This window comes from Oryza brachyantha, chromosome 8 (genome assembly GCF_000231095.2).
Source record: "Oryza brachyantha chromosome 8, ObraRS2, whole genome shotgun sequence".
NCBI classification, from domain to species: Eukaryota; Viridiplantae; Streptophyta; class Magnoliopsida; order Poales; family Poaceae; genus Oryza; species Oryza brachyantha.
Window position 1 is genome coordinate 11,452,996 of NC_023170.2, and position 20,642 is coordinate 11,473,637.

The 20,642-nt window shown below is 41.2% G+C and overlaps 2 protein-coding genes across 2 annotated transcripts; both read right to left on the reverse strand.

Annotated features, from left to right (window-relative positions):
• Positions 1 to 9,890: 9,890 nt before the first annotated feature.
• LOC121055204 lies at positions 9,891 to 10,685 on the reverse strand. The gene has a single exon (XM_040527157.1). The coding sequence runs from the start codon at positions 10,683 to 10,685 to the stop codon at positions 9,891 to 9,893; it is 795 nt and encodes a 264-aa protein (XP_040383091.1).
• Positions 10,686 to 19,495: 8,810 nt separating this feature from the next.
• On the reverse strand, positions 19,496 to 20,012 carry LOC107304725. The gene is made up of 2 exons (XM_015840104.1): positions 19,891 to 20,012; positions 19,496 to 19,856 (listed from the first exon to the last, which is right to left on the reverse strand). Exons 1-2 carry the CDS (start codon positions 20,010 to 20,012, stop codon positions 19,496 to 19,498), a joined length of 483 nt encoding a protein of 160 aa, XP_015695590.1.
• Positions 20,013 to 20,642: the final 630 nt, after the last annotated feature.

Genomic DNA, 20,642 nt, shown 5'->3' on the forward strand with positions numbered 1-20,642 from the left:
GTCCTATTCTATCCAGGCGGTCATACTCACTAAAAGTTCAATGCAAATTCCACAAGGCAATCAGTCCTTAAATGTCATGCGAGCGTCACAGCTCTTGAGAAATTTAACATAATGTCACTCCCTACAAGTGGCTTTAACAAAATGTCACCCTTTACCGAGTATTTATAAAAATGTCACTTTTTATGTCAGATTGTTAACAAAATGCCACTATCAGGTATTTGGAGAGTATTCTTATTTTTTTTGACATCAAAAAATACGTGAAAAGTCCAACTTACCTCTCTCCTATTCTGAATAGATTGTGGTGGCTTCTCTCTCTGGAACAGATCGAACTCCTCAGTCTCCACACCGACGCACGCGAGCCATCGCCGGCGATCTGCCCAGCGTCTCCGGCCACCGTCGCCGGCGCCTTCTCCCGCCGGTGATGCCGCTTGCCCCGGCCTCCGCGCCCGACCTCCGCGCCCCGCCGAGTCCACCAGACCGTCGCCGAGCACCCCTCCTCCGGCGCGTGCGCCGGCCCCGGCCGCTGCCCCCACCCCCCTCAGTCGCCGGGGCCTCCTCCGGCGTGTGCGCTGGCCCCGGCCACCGCCCCCCCCCCCCGCCTGTCGCTCGGCGCCGTCACCCTGAGGCTGTTCTTCTCCACCACGAACCCCCCGTGGCAAGCAGTGCACAGCAGCGCCGCCGACACCAGCAATAAGCACAGCATCGCGCGGGGGATCGAAGCCCCATGCTCCAATCCACGAGTAGACCTATGTGATGAGGAATGGTTGATTTTTGTTGGTTATTAGTGTTGGGAGATATGATTTATTATGCGATGATGAATGGTTGATTTTGATTTTTGATGGTTATTGTTGTTGGGAGATATATTATGTGATGTATTTGTTAGTTGAGATGAAGTTGATATTTGTTATATGATTTATTAATGATGATGAATGTCTGGGATTTTGTTTTAGTGCTTGCAAATCAGTTCAATGCATACTGCTGCCTGAGATTACATTTTTTGCTGGGTGCTGCTGTCCTGGACAGACCGGACAGAGGAGAGGATTTTTTTTGCTGGGCGTGGTGGCTCTCATGGCTGGACAGAGCAGAAATCGGTGCCTGGAAAGGGGCTGCATGGGTTTATATTGAGCAGGGGCATTTCGGTCTTTCACATATCATTTTGGATGAAAAAAAATAAAAATACTCTTCAAATACCTAAGAGTGGCATTTTGTTAACGATCTGAGATGGAGAGTGGTATTTTTATAAATACTCGGTAGAGGATGGCATTTTATTAAACCCACTCGTATGAAGTGGTATCATGTTAAATTTCTCCACACCTCTTAGGTCGTGACCCTCCATGACCAAGTATTCATAAACATATTTTCTCTTTTCAAAAGCCCGACCGCTTGTGTCAGCTTTTCGAAACCAATCCATCGGATTATATAAACATCATGGTATTAATGATATAAAAGGGACATTGTTGACACTCGTGCTGAAGGAGCACAAGGATCAAAGACAATGGTGAGATGTCAAGGATATATATATGGGTCTATCGATAATCAAAGACAAGCTTTGATTCAAGTAATAAGTTGGGCCTCGCAGGTCGGCTACAGCTAGCAACACAATCAGCCACACACGGCAATATCGAACTAATAAGATATACCCATGATTACTGCATGGCGAATGTTACTATGTTAGCTTCCGAATATCCGCCCACCATCATGTGTATAAAATGCGTATATGCACCATGGTGGATAAAGTAATCTGGCTTGTTATTATGTGTGACATTCGCATCTTAAATCTATCTATTCTATGCCTTCTCATCGGTTGTTTTGGACATGTTAGACTTATTCAATATATGCATATATATAATTTTGAGAAAACAAAAGGAACATGTCTATTATTGTACTTTAGAATGTTGAAAATATTTTCTTTAAAGTGCACTATCATTATCGCCAAGAGATTAGCATCTAAAGTGTATTATAATTATCATCCTAACGTTAGTACGGAAATATTAATTGTTTGCTGGGCTATGATACAACGAAGTGCTGGGCGCTGCCCTCTGATTTCGCCAGGACGTCGGACGCCGTGGCGGCGTCCAGGACGCAAAAGCAAGGCTCGCAGCTAGCCAGCCAGTTGCTACCGCTACATCCAATTGGATTTGTGGTCGATTCGGTAAAACGGAGTGAGAAATATAGACACATTTTATTACTTGAAAACCCCCCTCACAATAAGAGAAAAAAAAAGACAAAGAAATCTAATAAAAGTATGACAGTCCTACCAAGTACCAAGAGATATCAAATCATATCCGTTGATTAGGTTTGATTAGAGGGCTCTGATTAATAGATATACCTTCTGGAATCCACACATGTTAATTTAGATGGGGAGGGGCATAAAAGGTATTTGGCGTGTGTGGAATGCAGTGACCACCGAACTCCTCCCTGTGGTTCCTCCTTCCCGTCGACGGCGTCGGAGTCCGCAGCGGCGGCGGTTGCCATCGGCGCGTGGGAAGCTTGCGGGCGGCGGCGGCGGCAGCGTTGGGGTCGGCGGCGGCGGCGGTTGCCATCGGCGCGCGGAAAGCTCGCGGGCGGCCGCGGCGGCGTCGGGGTCCGTGGCGGCGACGGTGCGTGACAAGCGACAGCGGCGTCCTCGCTAGCCCAACGTATCCGGAGGGTCCACCCATGGCGTCGATGTCGCTCACCACGACACACCCGAAGGCGATGCTCGCCACCGTGGCCGTCCCGACGGCGACGACGTCGGTGTCGATTTCCCCGAAGGCGTGCTTGAACAACTGGGTGCTCGCCTGGTAGGCGCACAGTCGCTGCTGCAGTTGCGGATGCTCGCCGGTATAGGTGGACTACTTGGTCGGGTCGAACAGCGGCAGAGTTCGAAGCAGCTGCTGCACTGCGAGCACTGCGTCCGGACGCGACGTCGATGAACGCCGACACGGGCTGCGGCGGCGAGCCAATGCTGAAGTTCGCCACGTTGAAGAGCTCGCGGGACCACCACACGGGCTGCGTCCGCGAGGAGGCGGCCGTACTGCATGGCTTGCTGCTCTAGAGCTCGCCGGAGGTCGTGGGCGCGAAGTGCAGCTGTGCGAGAGAAGAAGCACAGCACTAATCTCGTTGAACTAATGAGAGTTTTTTCTTATTCCATTCTTTTTCCTTCCAATTCTACCATTAAAGAATCAACGGTTAAATTTATTTGGTAACTGCTAGTATTTAGTACTTCAGGTACCTTTTCAAAAACCGTAAAATTGCTCTAAAAAACATATGGTTGCATGTATAAGAGTGATCTATATAAATATATTTATACAGAAAGTGATATCTGTGCTCTGCTGCAAAATATATAAATAAATATATATTAAATGTTATATAAATAATGAACCGGTATATATTAAGTATCATAAAAATGATGTGAGCAGGATAATTTGACATACTTGCATATTAAACTCTAGAATACAATAATAAATACAGATATTGTGGTAATAATGTAAAGCATAGATTTTAATGATTGTTGGCCGGTAATAATGTATCATGTTTGTATGTGAAGTTTTTACGGTTTTCAGTGGGTTTGAGCAACATATAAATGGCATATAGATACGAATTGAAAAGAACAAATTTATCTCTTCTAAATCATTATTATTTAACAGCATGCTGATTGGGCATATACAACAATTACAGCAGCTGTCTATATGTGTCCACATCACATTATTCATCCTACGTGGCATCATTAACTCAAGAAAAACTAGATTATTGTCTCTTCATTTGTCTTCTGCTTGAACAGGTGCTCCCAAGTTATATGCAAACTTTTTCTAAAAAAATACTTCATGTATTAGTTGCATGTAACAAATACAAATATAAAAAATGATGTATTACATATGCTATAGACAGCTAAATAGATAATATATTATACATGTTATCTATTTAGGTGTCTCTATATATATATATCAAATAGACAGCAGCCGTGCTGTACATGCTATTGACGGAGCGTCATCAGCAGGTAAATTGGAGAAAAATGGAGCACAAGTGATAGATGCGTCGCAGGCTAGCCGCTCGTGGCCTCGAGGCTGCGCGTGCGGGCAAGCGATCCGTGCGCTCAGCAGCAGTAGCGACATGGGCAAGGCCTCGGCGAAAGCACACTGTCGAAAGCCCCATGAACTCGGGGCAGCGGCCCAGGCCGGCCGGGGCATGCATGAATCTGCCACTAATCTTATTAATTTTACTATACTAGAGAATATGCCCCTTGCGTTGCAACGGTTAATGAATAAGCGATGTTGTGATAGTGTTAGGCGGATGAAACACTTCAAAGAAAAACAGAACTGTGTAAATCTCTAAAATATTTTATGTAATATGTTTTATATTATTGTTTTAAAGTTATATCTCACGAATGTTGTAGCCCGTATTAACATAGGAACTTGATTTTTTTTATTATTTGTATAATTCATAATATGTACTTGCAAAAATATCTGTGCGTTGCTCCTGGTCAAGTTAGTTTTAATAATCCAAACTAAAATAAGTTTTAAAAATAAATTATGCGTTGAGTTGAGAATAGACATGGTTGTTGAGGAGCTGCTGTGGTGCTCGGAGAAGCTTAGGTCATTGATGTCTGTCTAGCTTATCGGTCACTTCTAAGGCGAGTGCGACATGGATCTCTTCTCTTACTGTGACACCGACTTGTCGTTCGACTCTAAGATTTGTACTACTAACAACTAAGGCAGAATGCGAGATTTCTCTCCAACTAAGGTGTACCTGGTTACGTTGTCACGGATTTAGACGGATTTACAACGGAATTATTTTATATTTTTATAATAGTAAAGATACTATTTTACATTTACGACGAATACTATGTTTTTATAAAGTTATACATATCTGTACCCAACCCTATACGGGAGGACATTTTTAGAAAAACGTAGAGACGTTTTACATAATGTGACATATATATGGTTATTGAAAACTTAAAATGAAATTCCAACCATGTTTCATACTTTCAAAATGTACCAATAGAGAAAACTATCGATTCCTAAGTTGTTTTAGAAACTTCGGAATGCACAAATAGAAGAAAAACTTAGCAATTAAAAATAAATTTCAGAATGTTGAAATAAAAAAATATATAAAAAGAGAATTCAGAATATAACAACAGAAAAAAATTAAGATTGTGTAAAAAATAATAAAAGGATTTTGAGAATGTATATGAAAATAAAAATATATTGAGTATAGAGAAAAATACACATAAATTTCAGATTGTGTAGAAAAACATAAAAAAATAAATTTCATAGTGCTTAGAAAAGACAAAAAAAGGATGTGAGGAAAAAATACAAAAAAATTCTACACAACTTATTCTGTGTAGAGAAAAACAAAAAAAAATAAAGTTGTGATTGTATGGATAAATACACAAAAAAATGAGAAAGTGTAAATAATACAAAATATTCTACACAAAAAGAATGAGAATGAAGAATTATTATATGTAGAGGAAAACATAAAAAAAATAAATTTGAGATTGTGTAGAAAAACATAAAAAAGAGAAAGTGTAAAAAATAGAAAAAATGTACACAAAAAATGAGAATGAATTTAAAAAAATAAGAATGTGTAAAGAAATAGAAAAAAATCTTTAGCTGAATAAAGGACTCAAAAATCGTGACTCGAAACTGCGTCCTAACCAAGTGATTTAAGTCTGTTTGCTTGTTAGTTTTTAACAACATTTGAAAAAAGTACTCCCTCCGTCCTAAATATTTAACACCGTCGACTTTTTTATATACGTTTGGCCATTTTTTATTCAATTTTTTTAAAAAAATGTAAAGCTATATATTTGCATAAAAATATACTTAACAATAAATAAAATGGTAAAAAAATAATTAATAATTTTGAAATTTTTTTGAATAAGACGAATGGTCAAATGTGCATAAAAAAATCAACGGCATCAAACATTTAGGACAGAGATAGTATTAGTTTTGCAAGGATTCGGACTAGAAAAGTACATCAGATTTCCCCATAGCAGATCCTCTCTGCTACGTAGCCTTTTTTCCTTCCCAATATTTATAATGTTGTAACACTTAGACTCTGTTTGGTTTAGATGACTAATCTATTAGTCTCATTTAGTCTCTAATAATCTAAACAGAAAAGACTAAAACAACTAAAATTGTATTAGTCTATTAGTCCCATCCAAAGATACTCATTGGGACTAATTTTCCTTCTTTTGGCGCACGTCCTCCCGCATAACCACCAATCTGGCACGCACCTGGGCAGGGGGCTGTCGACGACGCATCGCACGGGGCCGGAGCCACCCACGCCGGAGGACGCCACCGCCCACGCACGGGGCCGCCGTAGCTGATGCTGCTGCGTGCTGATATGTGATTTCAGATATATATAAGTACTTTTAGCCTCTTTTAGACCCTCTAATTAAACAGTAAGACTAAAGTTTTTAGTCTAGAAACTAATTTTTAAGTTCTAAGACTAAAGTATCCGTAATTTGTTAACTTGGCCAGTATGCAAAGGCTGATCATATTGTACAGTTTTCACGTGCATAACTGCATGCAGACAATCGTTCATGCAACAGTAATACATCAAACTTCTTAAATACGGTTCTGGACTATCTTTTCCCATAAACAATATTTTTCAGGTTTCACCAAAAGTTGTGTTGTGTACCAGTGTGTGGCACCAACTGATGCAAAAGGGAAACGGGTGTTGGGGTAATTTATTTTAAGCATGGAGTCTCCAGATCAGCCGGTGAATAGGCGCAGTGTATTTGAACATGCTTTGATAATCTTAGGGATATTTTGTTAGTTGATTTTATCAGCACCTCTCGCGAGTGTATTTGAACCCATGGAATTCTAGTAGTGGTAGTTTGTTCAAAGTGGGTTTATGCACACAGCTTGTTTAAATAGTAGTAGCAGTGGTGGTAGTTTGTTTAAATAGTAGTGCCTCGGACACACAGAACATGCATGGTTCAAGAGCAAGCTAGGAACAGCACACCGCGTTGTCGTTACAAACCGAGCGACTAATAACAATTAACGCGGCGTTAATTAGGCCTTGTCTTTTCGCTTCTATTTATATTTATAAAATAAAATTTAAATTTTTAAACTTAAATTTAGAGGTGATTTTAGAATTTTATTATCATAGTTTATTTTTTAAATTTTGCTTTTAGATTGGTGAAAAGATATATATATATATATATATATATATTATTTATGAATATAACGTTAGAATTTTTATGCCAAAGAGTGTGTCACACCTCCGAATATGCATGGATTGCTTGCCAGATCTTCCTACATATAGTATATAGCTATATACTACATATCGTAGTAATTCCGAACTGGCCATGAAGCGCTTAACAACCTAGGGCTTGATCGACTGTACGTGTGATCTAAGAGCATCCTAACAGTTTATCTAAATTTGATTATCCATATCTTTATTTGGATGAGCATCTAAACTAGTTTCATCCTTCGTATCTCTTTGTACCCCACTAGATCATCCATATATAACATTCTCTATATCTCTTTGGAGGATGGAGGCTGGAGAGAGATCATCCAAATATGAAGGTTCTCTCTCCTAATATGGATGACCTCTAAAAATAAATGATATGATAGTTATTCTGTTGGAGCTCAGTTTGAAATCTTTATCCTCTATTTTTAAGATAGAAGACGAGATAGATCAGTTGTTGGAGATGCTCTAGGTAGTTGACCATGTACATAGGTATATATCAATCCTGGTAGGTATGTCAAGGAGTCCAGACTGGAACAATGGCCTTGTTTAGTTCCCAAATTTTTTTTCTAAAAACATCACATCAAATTTTTGGACACCTAAATAAAGCATTAAACATAGATGAACCAAAAAACTAATTGTATAGTTACGGAAGAAATCTTGAGACAAATTTTTTGAGCCTAATTAGTCTATGATTAGTCATGCGTGCTACAGTAACCAACTTGCGCTAATGACGGATTAATTAGGCTCAAAAGATTCGTCTCGTGGTTTCCAGGCTAGCCGTGAAATTCGTTTTTTCATTCGCGTCCAAAACCCCTTACGACATTCAGTCAAACATTTGACATGACATTTCTCCTGAAAATTTTCTGATTCTAAACACCCCAATATATGATACCGCGTCTTGCGGCAGTTCATTAATTCCTGACGCAACATGCAAGTACTACGTACGTACAGCCTGATCTAGCTCCACTTGTAAAAGAAGTAAAGAGAAGACGAACAGCAGCTGTCGCCCGGTCGGCTTTGCTAGAACAACGTACGACTAGCACATGCATGTATGTCCGAGCACACTGTACACATGTCCACCAGCAGATGATCTTAGCTACTAGCTAGCGTCATCACGTAGTAGCTAGGTTGTATACGTAATACATGCGCGCAAATACGTTTTCGCAGAGTTAATTAGCTGCCAGTATTTGCTACTGCACATATGCACGGAAAATAGACGTTCATGCATGAGACATTGAGACCTGGCTATGTTTTTATCCGAATATGTGTTCTAGCTAAAGAAAAAAAAACAGAATATATATTTACAACATGAGGGTGAAATGTACTTGCGCCGTACGTTAGGGTTCGGGGGAGATAAGCTGAATTAATATTGATTACGCTTTTCCAAAACATCAAGATTAACCAACAAAGAATCTGAGGCTGGAATACACATATATGTATATATAATTTTTGCTATTCTATCTGTATTTTTATTTGTGACACGGTATATGTTTGGATATATGTCTGATCATTTGTTTTATTTAAATTTTGTTTAAATATATAAAATTGTAAGTCATGCTTAATATATATATTTATAAGGAGGAGGAATATATTAAAATATGTAATAATTATGTAATTTTTGAATAACACAAATCATTAGAAACATATAGATCGGAATGTCACAATATAAATTAAAAAAGCTGGCAGATATATTGGAGAGAGAGAGCGGGGGGGGGGGGGGGGGGGGGAGGGGTATTGCTGCAATGTGAAGGAGTATAATACAATTAAGGAATTAATAACACCACATTTTCGTTAAAATCAGTCATATTTTACGACATATATATTCTAGTTACATCCGTTCAAAAGTATGAGCCATTTCCGTCAGGACGAAAGTTAAGACTAGCATTTACTCTAATGCATGGGATATAGCTTTCCGATAAAAAATAATGTTAATAGATTCATGTCCAAAGTATTTACTTACGACTATACTTTTATATCACATAAGTAACATATTGCTCAAACAATTGTTTGTCAAAGATTTGTCGTAATGAACCATATTAATACTTATAACTATATTGTATTTACAATGTAAGTTCCATATATTTATATTATATATAGTGTAAATTTCAAATAATATATCATGAAGTTTAAGAGGGAGGGAGGGAGGAGGATTTTCTAGAATGTAAGATGGTTGATTGTCTACCCAGGCTGAGGTGAGTCATTAGTTAATTAATTAGCAATCACATAAAGGCAAAAAAAATGACAGAAAGTCAAGGAAAAATATATGGTACCAATTTGTTTAGATAAAAACTGCATAATTAAAGAAGAAATTGAACGAACCAAGAAAGATGTGAAAGGACTGAAAAAGCGGAAGTGAATATTAAATAATTTAAAAATGTAATGTTATGGTAACCTCTTATGCCAAAAAAAAAAATCACAATATAAGCTTATCAATAACCAAACAAACATCGACGTCTTGCATGATTACTACACCATCACATTCAAAATAAACCAAACACACAAATTGTTATATCATCTCCTGAGTACACCACGACTGAATTAACCACAAATACATATGCAAGCAAAACAAATCAAAACCCAACGTACGTGTATGATCTCATGCAGTACGCCTCTTGCGATCAGAGCCCAGCTTCCACTGCGAGAAAAAATATCTTCTTCCATCAAGAACCGGCAGAGTACTTGAGTTGTACAAACACCGAGGTGTTCTAGCCCTATACGTTGGAGACGACGGCTCCGATGAGAGCTACAGCCATCCCCGTCGGGTCCCCGAAAAGCACGCTGACGATGACGGAGAGGACGAACTTGAGGAAGCATTTCACCGCTTTCTTGCCGGTCCTGGAACGCTTCTTCATCGCTCCCCTCAGAACGGAATCGGCGATGACATAGTTCTTGCCGCCGCCGTTGCCAGCGGCAATAATCTCTTGCACCATGATCTCCTTGACGCACGCCACGTGCAGGTACATGGCCTCGCCGTCGTAGCAAGAGCGGTAGGTCCAGACTTTGCGGCGGTCTAACCGTGACCGTGAGACTCCACAACTCTTCCCGTGATCCTCCGTGCAGAAGGCGCACTGACGCGGCACATCGCCGGCGCCGGCGCCGGCGCCGCAGAGCACGAACTCAACACCGTCGAGAGCGACGTGGTCCGGCAGGTTAGCGCAGCAGGGGTGTATGTCGAGGTCGAGGTCGGAGCAATGGTAGACGAAGCCGCTCACCTTGTCGCCACACGCGTCGCAGACCCTGAGGTACCCGGGCTCCGTCGGCGGAGGCGTGTGGAGGAGGCGGAACGCACGGCCCCTGAACAGGCGGTGCTCCGGCAGGTCCGGCGGCGCGAGCGCGCACGGCCTGTGGAGGTCGAAGTCGCAGGGCTCGCACCTGTACCGCTCGTGCCGGCCGGGCTCTTTGCAGCCGTCGCAGTTGAACCCCTCGTCGGCGGTCACAAGCTTAAGCTTGTGATTCGGAATCGGATGGGACTTGTGGGCAAACTCCACCGGCGCCGGTGGCTGCATCGCGAGGCGTGTTCTAGTCTTCCTGATACCGAATGTCTTAATTGTATCTTAGTTCGACATGATCATGCTGCCGGTCGGGTGGGGTATATATAGCGGATGGCTGTATTCTTTTGTTAGGCGAAGATTAAAAAATTATCTGAATTTTTTATAGCTATTTTATAGTATAAACAATAAAATTAGTAATGGCATAGAACTAATTAACCTTAAACTAGCAAATTTACAATGGAATGAATCTAATTAACCCAATTATGTTAGATGTCTCTCATAACGCTTGTTGATCAACGATCAATAGATCTATCCGGACCTTATAAATGTATAATCGAGATTTTCTATTATACACAAGATTATTTAAACCGTATCACGCGTCATATCCTTCGTGATCCAGCTGCATGCATGTTAATTGCCAGTCGACAAGTCGTCGCTTATTCATGTCTTCGATATTTCGTATATAGTACAGTACATATGTACAGCATGCATGGCCATGGCCTGGATGGAGATTCACATACCAACAACCTTGCAGCAGCTTCATGCAGGTGTGGTGTATATTTCTGGGATGGTGCGCAGTCAAGTACATATGATACAAAGAGATCAGTAATTAGTCTGGTGCTATACATACATATGTTCGTCAGGCCCATTGTTTTGACGGATTCAAGCAGCGTCAAGTGGTGTTTATGTCAACGAGCCTGCCAATTTGGGACACGGTGGTGAACTAATTAAAGTACTCAACCTTGTGATAATGTCCGACGGTTAGAAATTGTCATTTCGGTGGTCAGCCAATCTCGAGCTCTTCTTCGACAAATTTTGATGTGTCCAATCATCGATAACTTTTGCCAAGTCCTCGGTGGGTCATCTGTAATAGACGTAATGCTCCGGTCTCCAAATCTGCATAGGCCAATACAATGAGTGGAGCCATATTCACATAGCTTACCACACTACTCCGTGGGTGTCACCTTCCCCACGGCAAGATCCTAGGCGGGATATATATAGAAGACGCTGCATGCGATAAGTTGGGTCCAAGAGGGGATCAGGTCGCCTGCGAAGAAGGAACATTGTAGGCGGTCCAGTTAACCTGACCGCCTATGATGATGGCTGCCTCTTCTCAGACGGTCCTACCTACAGTGTACCTTTGAAGAGCTATATCCTAAGGAATTACCGAATAGAAAGATTGAGAATCCTCCAATGTGCTACACATGTACTATGTAAGAGAAGTCATTTTGTAAATGCTTACATGGGTGAGAGTGCCTACTGATTTCTTATCGAACATCAAACAGCTTGTGTCGATGAAAGTTGTGGGCATATCTGCATATAAATGGCATGATTGTACTAGGATGCTAAATGGTATCCTCCTACCGCTATAAGGGCAATGAAGCCAACTCATGTTAAGCTTGTTATCGCAAAGATTTGTTACCTTTTTAATCAGATGTCATAGAAAGTACTTATTCATGAGGAATTGAGACCCCTTCGAAAATATATAGAGTAGACCTTATGCCATATTGAGATCGATATAATGGTGCACCTCACGATTCGAATCAACCCTCAAATTATTGAACTTGGTCCTATATATTTAATTACATCAAATGTGAGTGTACAGTTCATACATGTTTGTGTTGAGAGGCTACATCTAGTACCGTGCACACCTGGAGAGATCCATAATAGAGGGGTACACTATAAAAGAAGTCATTTAGTGTTGTATAGATTTACTCATTGGACCCTAAGACCAATTGGGTACTTGTCCCTAAATAATACAAAATATTGGGTGAAAAGGGTATGGTCAGAAAAAAAAAGTTTTCAATATGATAATTACAAACTGGTCAAAGAGGCACATTATAGTGTATTGCAACAACTTGCGATTGTGAAGCCCTTTAGTGACATTAGATATAGCAGCATGTGATGCTCCATTGAATGGATCTTGAGAGAGTAGAAACGATGCTTCTCTTAATGGTTGAAGGCTCGAAACTTACCCGATGGTAATTCTGTTGGGGAAAACACCTTTAAAAGGTTGGCATTGGGCCGCCCATCAAGTCAACTCACATCGTGATAAGGGTATGAGAAGAATGGTATACTTTCTACATGAGGCCGAATGACAAGGAGAGTATGCCACAAAGGAGTGGAGTTTGAGTCAAGACGATAGACGCGTATATTGTGAATACCACATACTACAAGTACATAAATAATATATAGATACTTGACTATGACCTACACATCCAAGTCCCCTTGTTTTATACCCATGAGTCAAACAACCAAAAGGGGTGTTTTTGGACAATTTCGGGCTCACAGTCGCTAACTAGAGGAATTCGCGCCAGAAAGATTATCGATGGGTACTCATAGAGCATGTTGCACATATTTTTTTTCGTAGCTGACCCTATGAACGATAAGAAGGACATCATTATATCCGGGAAGCAATGCATCATAAGCATTGATAACGTTAAAGATGTCAAATAGTACAACTAGTACAAACAAATAGCCTTACTCATGAATCTTCGTAAGAGAATTAAGCCCATGGAGCAAACAATCAAGGAAGAATCTAGCTTTACATGCACACTGATGGTATGGCCAAATCTGTTAAAGGCTAGTTTTGTGAGTAAGGCTACATAATGTACTTTTCTGTGTTAGGATTTTTTACATGTGCTTTTATGCAAGGTTTCGTAAGTACTTATATAAAATTATAGCTGCATGTAGAAAGTGTAGATTGGGACGAAGAGCAGCTAGAGAGGAGGGGCTATATATAGAGGATGAGTCATCTCTGATGGGTCACGTCTGTGCCCGTCAAAGATGACACATCACCTATGACGGATTGAAGTATGTGGGAGGTGGGTTGCATCAATTAATTTTAAGCGGTGCATTAAAGATGATATGGTATTTGTCATGGGCCATGCCCCATACCATCATCTGCAATAGTCTCAACTTTGGTCCATCACAGATGAGGTCATGGCACTTTGGCCCCATTAGTGATGGGCCATCATAGGTGGGCTGCTCTAGTAGTGACTATATGGTAAAGAGCTATTTCAAAAGGGGCTTTTTTATGAATAGTGGGATCGAAATTCAGTTGATGTAACCATGCACGAAAAGTTAGTGATCTGTTTATCCTAGGGACATGACAATGGAATATGGAGCTTCCAGATGAAATGTCTTGTCGGAGCGATAACAAGGACATTAAACATATCCAGATCATCAATTGGACGGGGGATGATTTCTTAGTTTGACATTATATCAAGAATAGAAGCCTTTATGTGAAATCTGCTTATCATTTGCAAACAAATGCCATGTCTAGTAGAAACTCAGCTTCTACCTCATAATCTTCTAACCACGAAAGTTGGTTTAAGCTATGGAGCCTGGACAATCATAACAAGATGAAATCAATCTTTCACAACATTTGATTTAGAATGGCCTTGCAGTTGGGACTAAAGTGAAGCGATGGAGAGAGAAAGATAATGTCAGGTACTATGTGTATGCTAGACAGGACAAGTTACCACTAGGAACTATACAAGTAATAGATCATAGATAGTTACCGTACAGCGCACTGCGTAGCGGAAAAAGGTACTAAATAACCAAGTAGTGTCGGTGATCTGATGCATGCCAGTGTAGAGGAAGTAGTTGACCGTTGCTGCTCAATCTTCTCTTCCACGTGCATTGACCCTAGGACGCAGTCACATAGGTTTGCCAATCAACTCCGTAATCTAGCGATGTCTCTTCTAGTATCCACACATACAGGGAATGAACGTTGTGCGCAGATGTGCTAGGTTTCATGCATGACTGGGATTTTGACTCAGGAGGAGAACTGGATGACAGCTAGGGTTTTGATACACCTACAACCAGCCTTCTCACCCTTGTATATATAAGACCTCAAACCAAGCTTGCAAGACCCGTATGAATCCTATTCAGATCCCTATCATGCAAGACCTGAGCCAGCATTGGATCAATATCCAACTCCCATATTATAATTCGTTAAGCGTGTGACCCATAGGTTCACAAATACTCGACTACAATCCGAAAACTTCTTTTCGGTTCACGTGGCAACAATGACACCTAGCAGAACGTATTGACCTGCCAAGTATCCATAAAGATCACATCGGCTGAACCTATTTTGTATCTCTGTATTTAATCCCTTTGCCTCATGATATCAATTAAGCTCAATGCTAGATATGTGTCATCCTTTCAATAGCTTCATTATTCTCTCGATCCTTTAATAGATTACTCAAATTGTGATTGACTCCTCAATCATCTTTAGCATGGCCATCCACTTCCATAATCCATCACATCGAGGGGCTAGGAGATATCTCTCGAATAGAAGGGCAAATTCTATCTTAATTATTCATATCCCACTACATATTTCATGATAAGCACAAAGACTATCTTTATAACTACCTAGTCACGATGTAGCGTTTAGTAGTCCCTAAGCATATCATTACATATGTTGAGAACCACGATATTCTCAAGTCAAAGGATTACATATCAACAGTTAGTGAGGACATGGATGACACATTATATATAACTATTGAAGTGTTTCATGTTGGAACTATCCAACATCATATTCTCCAATATGTGTTCACATGATCGATTTGGTATCTTCATACCATGATTCATGAGACATGATCATCAATCAATACATGTACTAATATCAAATTATATTTATTCCATATGTGATATTTAATCATGAAGTCTTTGATGAAATAGTAACTTACAACATAGAGTCACATAAAACAAAATCACATATTCATTAATAAATAATGAATTATCTATCTCAAAGAACAATGCATGATAAATATGTAAACATATAGTGTGTGATACAACCATCTCTATGATTGCCTCTAGGGCATATTACTAACAATATTTTGGTGCTGCGATCATTCATGGTGGATCTAAAGTAAATTGAAGGTGATCGATCTCAAGTTGCCGAGGCCACATGTGGAATGCGGTGAAGCATCAACACTAACTAGATGGCTGTTGAATTGCCTTCTTGGGCTGAAGGAGGCAACACTCCAAGTGTTACTTATCACCCTCTGAGATTTGGCATGTGAAGAACAATGCTTGATTTGAAGATAAGCACGAAATCCTAGTAGTTTAGTGCAGTGAGTGTTATACTTATATCTCCTGGAGGAACGGACTGGCATCAAAGAGAGGAGTTCATACCCTATTTCAAAACCGACAATTGGGTGGACAAAACCATCTTTATAATTGAGGCGAAGCATGGAGCAACAGGTGTAGGTCTGCATGATTCAACTGGCGATCTCATTTTTTGTGCAGGCAAATTCATCCTGATAACCGGAGATGCTTGCAGTGCCATTTTTGGCTTGAAAGCAGCTAGTAGTGTTGGCAAAGGAGATGGGTGTGGATAGGCTGATCAGAGTGGTAGTAGTATAGGATTAGCAAAATTGTTGCAAGAGAGAAGTCTCGACATGTCGGTTTACGGAACTTTGGCATAGGAAATAGATAGCAATCTTTCCTCAATCCTGGAAATAAATAGTTAGCACATACTTTAGTTGCTCTGATTTCTTCTTGTACGTGGTTTTTTGTACCTCCATATTGAGTTGAGCAATCTTTGATGTTAGAAAGTTAGAATGTGTTTCTAGTTAATGAACTTTATAGCTTCCTCTTAATTATCACATACAGCAGTATGAATCTCCCACATTGGATAGATATATCGCTACATTCTTTTACCTTGCACCCTCAAGACTGTTAATCACTTCGCAGGTGGACCCAATTACCGCATTAGATACACTCTCCTGGAAAAAAAAATGCCTTTTCTTGTAGTGAAATGTATAGACCTGCTAATTAATGAAACCCATATAAAAATAAGGGATAATTTTGTTCTTGCCCTAATTTCGGAGTCTAATATTGATTTTACCCATCTTTTTGGGGTTTTCGTATTTGCCCCTGCTTTTTTGAACCAAATGAACTGGCTGCCTCTCTTTTGGATGGATGTTATGAGTCCGTTAATTGTCAAATGTAATTAGTTGAAAAAATAAAAGATTTAACTCCCAAAATTATAAAGGACAATTTTGCCTCTATTACAACTAGAGAGGGGGGGGGGGGGGGGGGACAGTGTGGATTTTCATTTTCCAAATCCGAGCACTGCAAAGGGGGGGTTGTGTCAGCGGCAGCTGGGCGGGGGAGCGATGTCAGCGACGGGGCTCGCGGGGCTTGCGGCGGCTGGGAGGGAGCACGCGGCACCGACGGCGGCTGGGAGTGGGGCGCGGCGTCGGCGGCTAGGAGGGGGACTTGGTAATATGTGGACTAATTTGAGATGATATTGTTGCCTATTTTGTGATATTTTAGACTTGTTAATGTGTGGACCAATTTTAGATGATATGGTTATCTATTCTGTGATATTTTGGACTTGTAATATGTGAAATTATATGATAAAGTTTGACATGATATGCTATATGTAACTTTAAATTTATACCCATTTTTTGATAAAGCTCTGCCAATTTTTTCAAAAAAATTAGGTGTTCGGTTAAACTAAATATCAATTAACAATAATATTTTCTTTTGTTGTTATATACATATTGCTATGATTTAGAATGGAGAGTAACAACACAAATGACTAAAAAAACAGGGGTTAATTCCCTAGATACACCTACAAACTCACTCAATCTCTTCTATACCCCTGAAATTTATCCGATCCTTTCTATACCCCTAAAATTTTACCTTGATCCCTTCCATACCCCTGGCGTTAGATTTCCTTTATTTCACCGTTAAGTTTATGACAAATGACTTCAATGTCCTCGATGATTTAGGTTTGAATATATATAAGCTTGAAAAACGATTGAAATTTTTATTTGAATGCATAGTATGTGCATTTTAGGAAACTAATGAGATATACATAATTAGTGCAAAAAATTTTGACATAAATTTTAAAATAAAACAATACAATGAATTAATTTTTATTTGAAATTTGATAGGACAATATATATGTTTTTATCGGGAACGCTCTTAAAAAATATCGTGAACATTGGCAGTCCTATCTTTATATGAGCACTCCTTATTTTTTGAATTTTTAAAACAAAATAAATACATATTTTTTTATTTTATTATATCTAAATAATTTTTTGATAAATAATGTATCGCATAGCAAATTCATAACTACTAGATAAACTTTTATATTTTTATTAATGTAGTTCATACATTTATATGTTTATCTAAAGGGTAAAGTGGTCAATTTTATAGAAATTAGACGGTCAACTAATAGAAGGGGTATGTAAGGGATCAAAACTAAATTTTGGGGTATACGAGGAAGTAAGCAAAATTTAGGGGCATAGAAAAGATTAGCCAAAATTTGAGATACATGCAACGGATTATTCCAAAAAACAGGGATAAAAATAAAATTCCTTGGAAAGGGTAAAATAGCTATTTAACATGTGAGTTAACGCTATTAATGTTTCCATCCAAAGGAGGTGCAGCCAATTCTTTCAGTTAAAAAAATAGTGGCAAATACGAAAGCTTAAAAAGGAGGGGTAAAATCAATATTAGAACCCAAAAATAAAGATACACATGAAGGAATAAAATAGAAGTAGACTAAAATAAGAAAATGAAAAGCGTCATAGCTATAAGAGAGATGGGAAAACAATTTTTATTTACCAAACCAGCTACTGTTTGTAAAATTACATGATCAAAGTAAACTTTGCTTAAGTGTGCGTTTAGTTGGTCCAAAACCCCAAAATAGCACCGTATCACGTCCAGTACTAACATATCATGGCGTTACTTTTATTAGAAAAGGTTCAAAATAGGTCCCTTGCCCATAGGCTCATTTTCATTCGCGTCCCTCACCCTCAACCCCCATATCCCCAATATCAGGTATAGAACATCCAAAACCAGTGCAAATCGAATTCCACGATAGTTTCTGCTGATGAGCGCGACGGTGAATTCTAGCCTGCCCGTCGCAGATGCAGCGTCGTCGTCGTAGCGGAGCCCGGAATTGGTGTCGTTTTCGGAGGGAGGCAGAGTGAATGGCGGGAGCGCGACCCAGCGGTTGGCCGCCGGGTCGCAGACGTAGCACCTGCCCCGGCCACGGCACAGAAGGAGACGGCCATGCGCCGCCACGATCGAGAGATGTCGAGCGCCGGGACGGTGCGCTTGAAGAAGGCGACGTAGTCATCCACGACTTCCGGCGCCAGCACCAGACCATCGCCAACAAACCGACTCGGCTCCGGCTCTGGCCCGGCAGACGCGTCCGGCGATGGGACGGAGACGTTCCAGGCGATTGGGTCGGCGGGGTCGACGGCGACGAAGGTGAGGGTGGCTAAGCCCGAGCGGAAGGTGCGCGATGTCCGTCCGACACGACAAAGGCGTCGTCGGAAAGGTGCCGAGCGGCGGTGGCGGCGATGGCGCGAGCGAACCGTAAAACTCGTTGAAATCGATCGCTTGCATCGATCCAAACTCTAAATGGGCCAAATGGGCTCAAACCGTTAAATCTAGGTCTCGTACAAGAAAAACAGAGGAAAACAGGGCAGAGCACAGATTGACCAAAGCGAAACAGAGGAAAGCAGAGCACCACAAGATGGTGGTTTTGACAAATCGGCACATGATTTGCGCTGCCAGGACTGCACAAAATCTTCTAACCAACAACAAACCGAAACGGGAAATCACTAAATCCCTTTACAAAACAGCCAGACAAAGCCGTTTCTTTGTGTGCGTCAAGAACGCAACAGCGAGGAGACGCACCAAACTGACTGACTGACTGACTGGCCAAACGTCAGCCATGGAACCAAAATGGAAGGAGAAAATGCATCCTAAACCCAAAGTTTAGGGGATTTATTCAGCGATCAACGCCTAGTGCTACCGCACTACCCACAAGGGCACCACACCATTCCCTAACCGTTGGGGAAGATGAGTTGCACGACGGCCACAGCAATCGCCGTCGGGTCACCGAACAGCACGCCGACGACGACGCGGAGAGCGAACACGACGATCTTGACAAGCTTCTTCAGCGCGCTCCGGCTCTTGCCTTTCTTCTGCTGCAGCAGAGCCATCGTCTGAACCGGCGCCGTGATCACCTGCGCGTTCCTGCCATTGGTGCACCCCGCGACCGAGCTCTCGAACGCCATCTTCTTCACGCACGCCACGTGCAGGTGCACGGCCTCGCCGTCGATGTCGTCGGAGCTGTAGGTCCAGTGCTTGCGGCGGTGGCGGTGGCAGTGGCGGCTCCCCTCCCCCGTGGTGCACAGGAGGCACCGCCGCGTCGCCCCGCTCCCCGCAGCCGTCGCACACGAACTCCTCCACCGCCGCGTCGTGGCCGGCGAGCTTCAGCCTGTGTTGCGGATGGAACGGGTGGCCGAGGATCTCCTCCGGCGCCGGCGCCGGCGTAACCTCGTCGCTCTTCACCTTCATCGCAAAGCAAGGATGGTCAACACGAACGTGAGTCTCACTGGCGCTCTCGTGGTGGCGCGTTTATTTATATTTATAGGTTGCGCTTGCTTGCGTGGGTGGGAAAAAAATTCTGTGCAGCCAGGCTGCAAACTCCCTGCCCTGCCCTGCCCTGCATGCCTGCTCCCAATGGATTGCACTCTGATTGAACATATTTGGGGAAAGTTCTAGTGTAAGGGGTCACAATTGTTCTGTGATCTATCTCAAGAATTAGAAATGAGGCTTTTTTATATATAAATTGTTTTTCACCTTGTGGTTCTAATTAAATGTTGTATTTTTTATTTCTTTCTATACTCTACAGAAATCACAGGAAGAGAATACAAGGCTAGAAGACAGAAAGCTGGTGCTGAACAAGTCACAAATGACATCCTGAACACAAGGTATGGCTGGAAGGAAGAGATTTCAGAAAAGGCAATGAAAGTGGAGCAGCATGGAAGCAGACATGGGAGTGATCTGAAGGTTGTGCCTAGTTGTTTGTTGCTCCCTCTTGTAGTTGCTACTTGCTATATGTCTGATCATGTAGTTGTTTCTCTGGGCAAGATGCTGGAATGTTGGTTTTTGCTATGAACAGAAAAATGGCATGGCGTCTATTGG

Coding starts and splice junctions, on each gene's coding strand:
- LOC121055204 (XM_040527157.1), bottom strand. CDS start 10,685: ATGCAGCCACCGGCGCCGGTGGAGTTTGCCCACAAGTCCCATCCGATT.
- LOC107304725 (XM_015840104.1), bottom strand. CDS start 20,012: ATGAAGGTGAAGAGCGACGAGGTTACGCCGGCGCCGGCGCCGGAGGAG. Junction 19,857..19,890: donor GCGGCGGTGGAGGAGTTCGT/GTGCGACGGCTG, acceptor GGCGACGCGGCG/GTGCCTCCTGTGCACCACGG.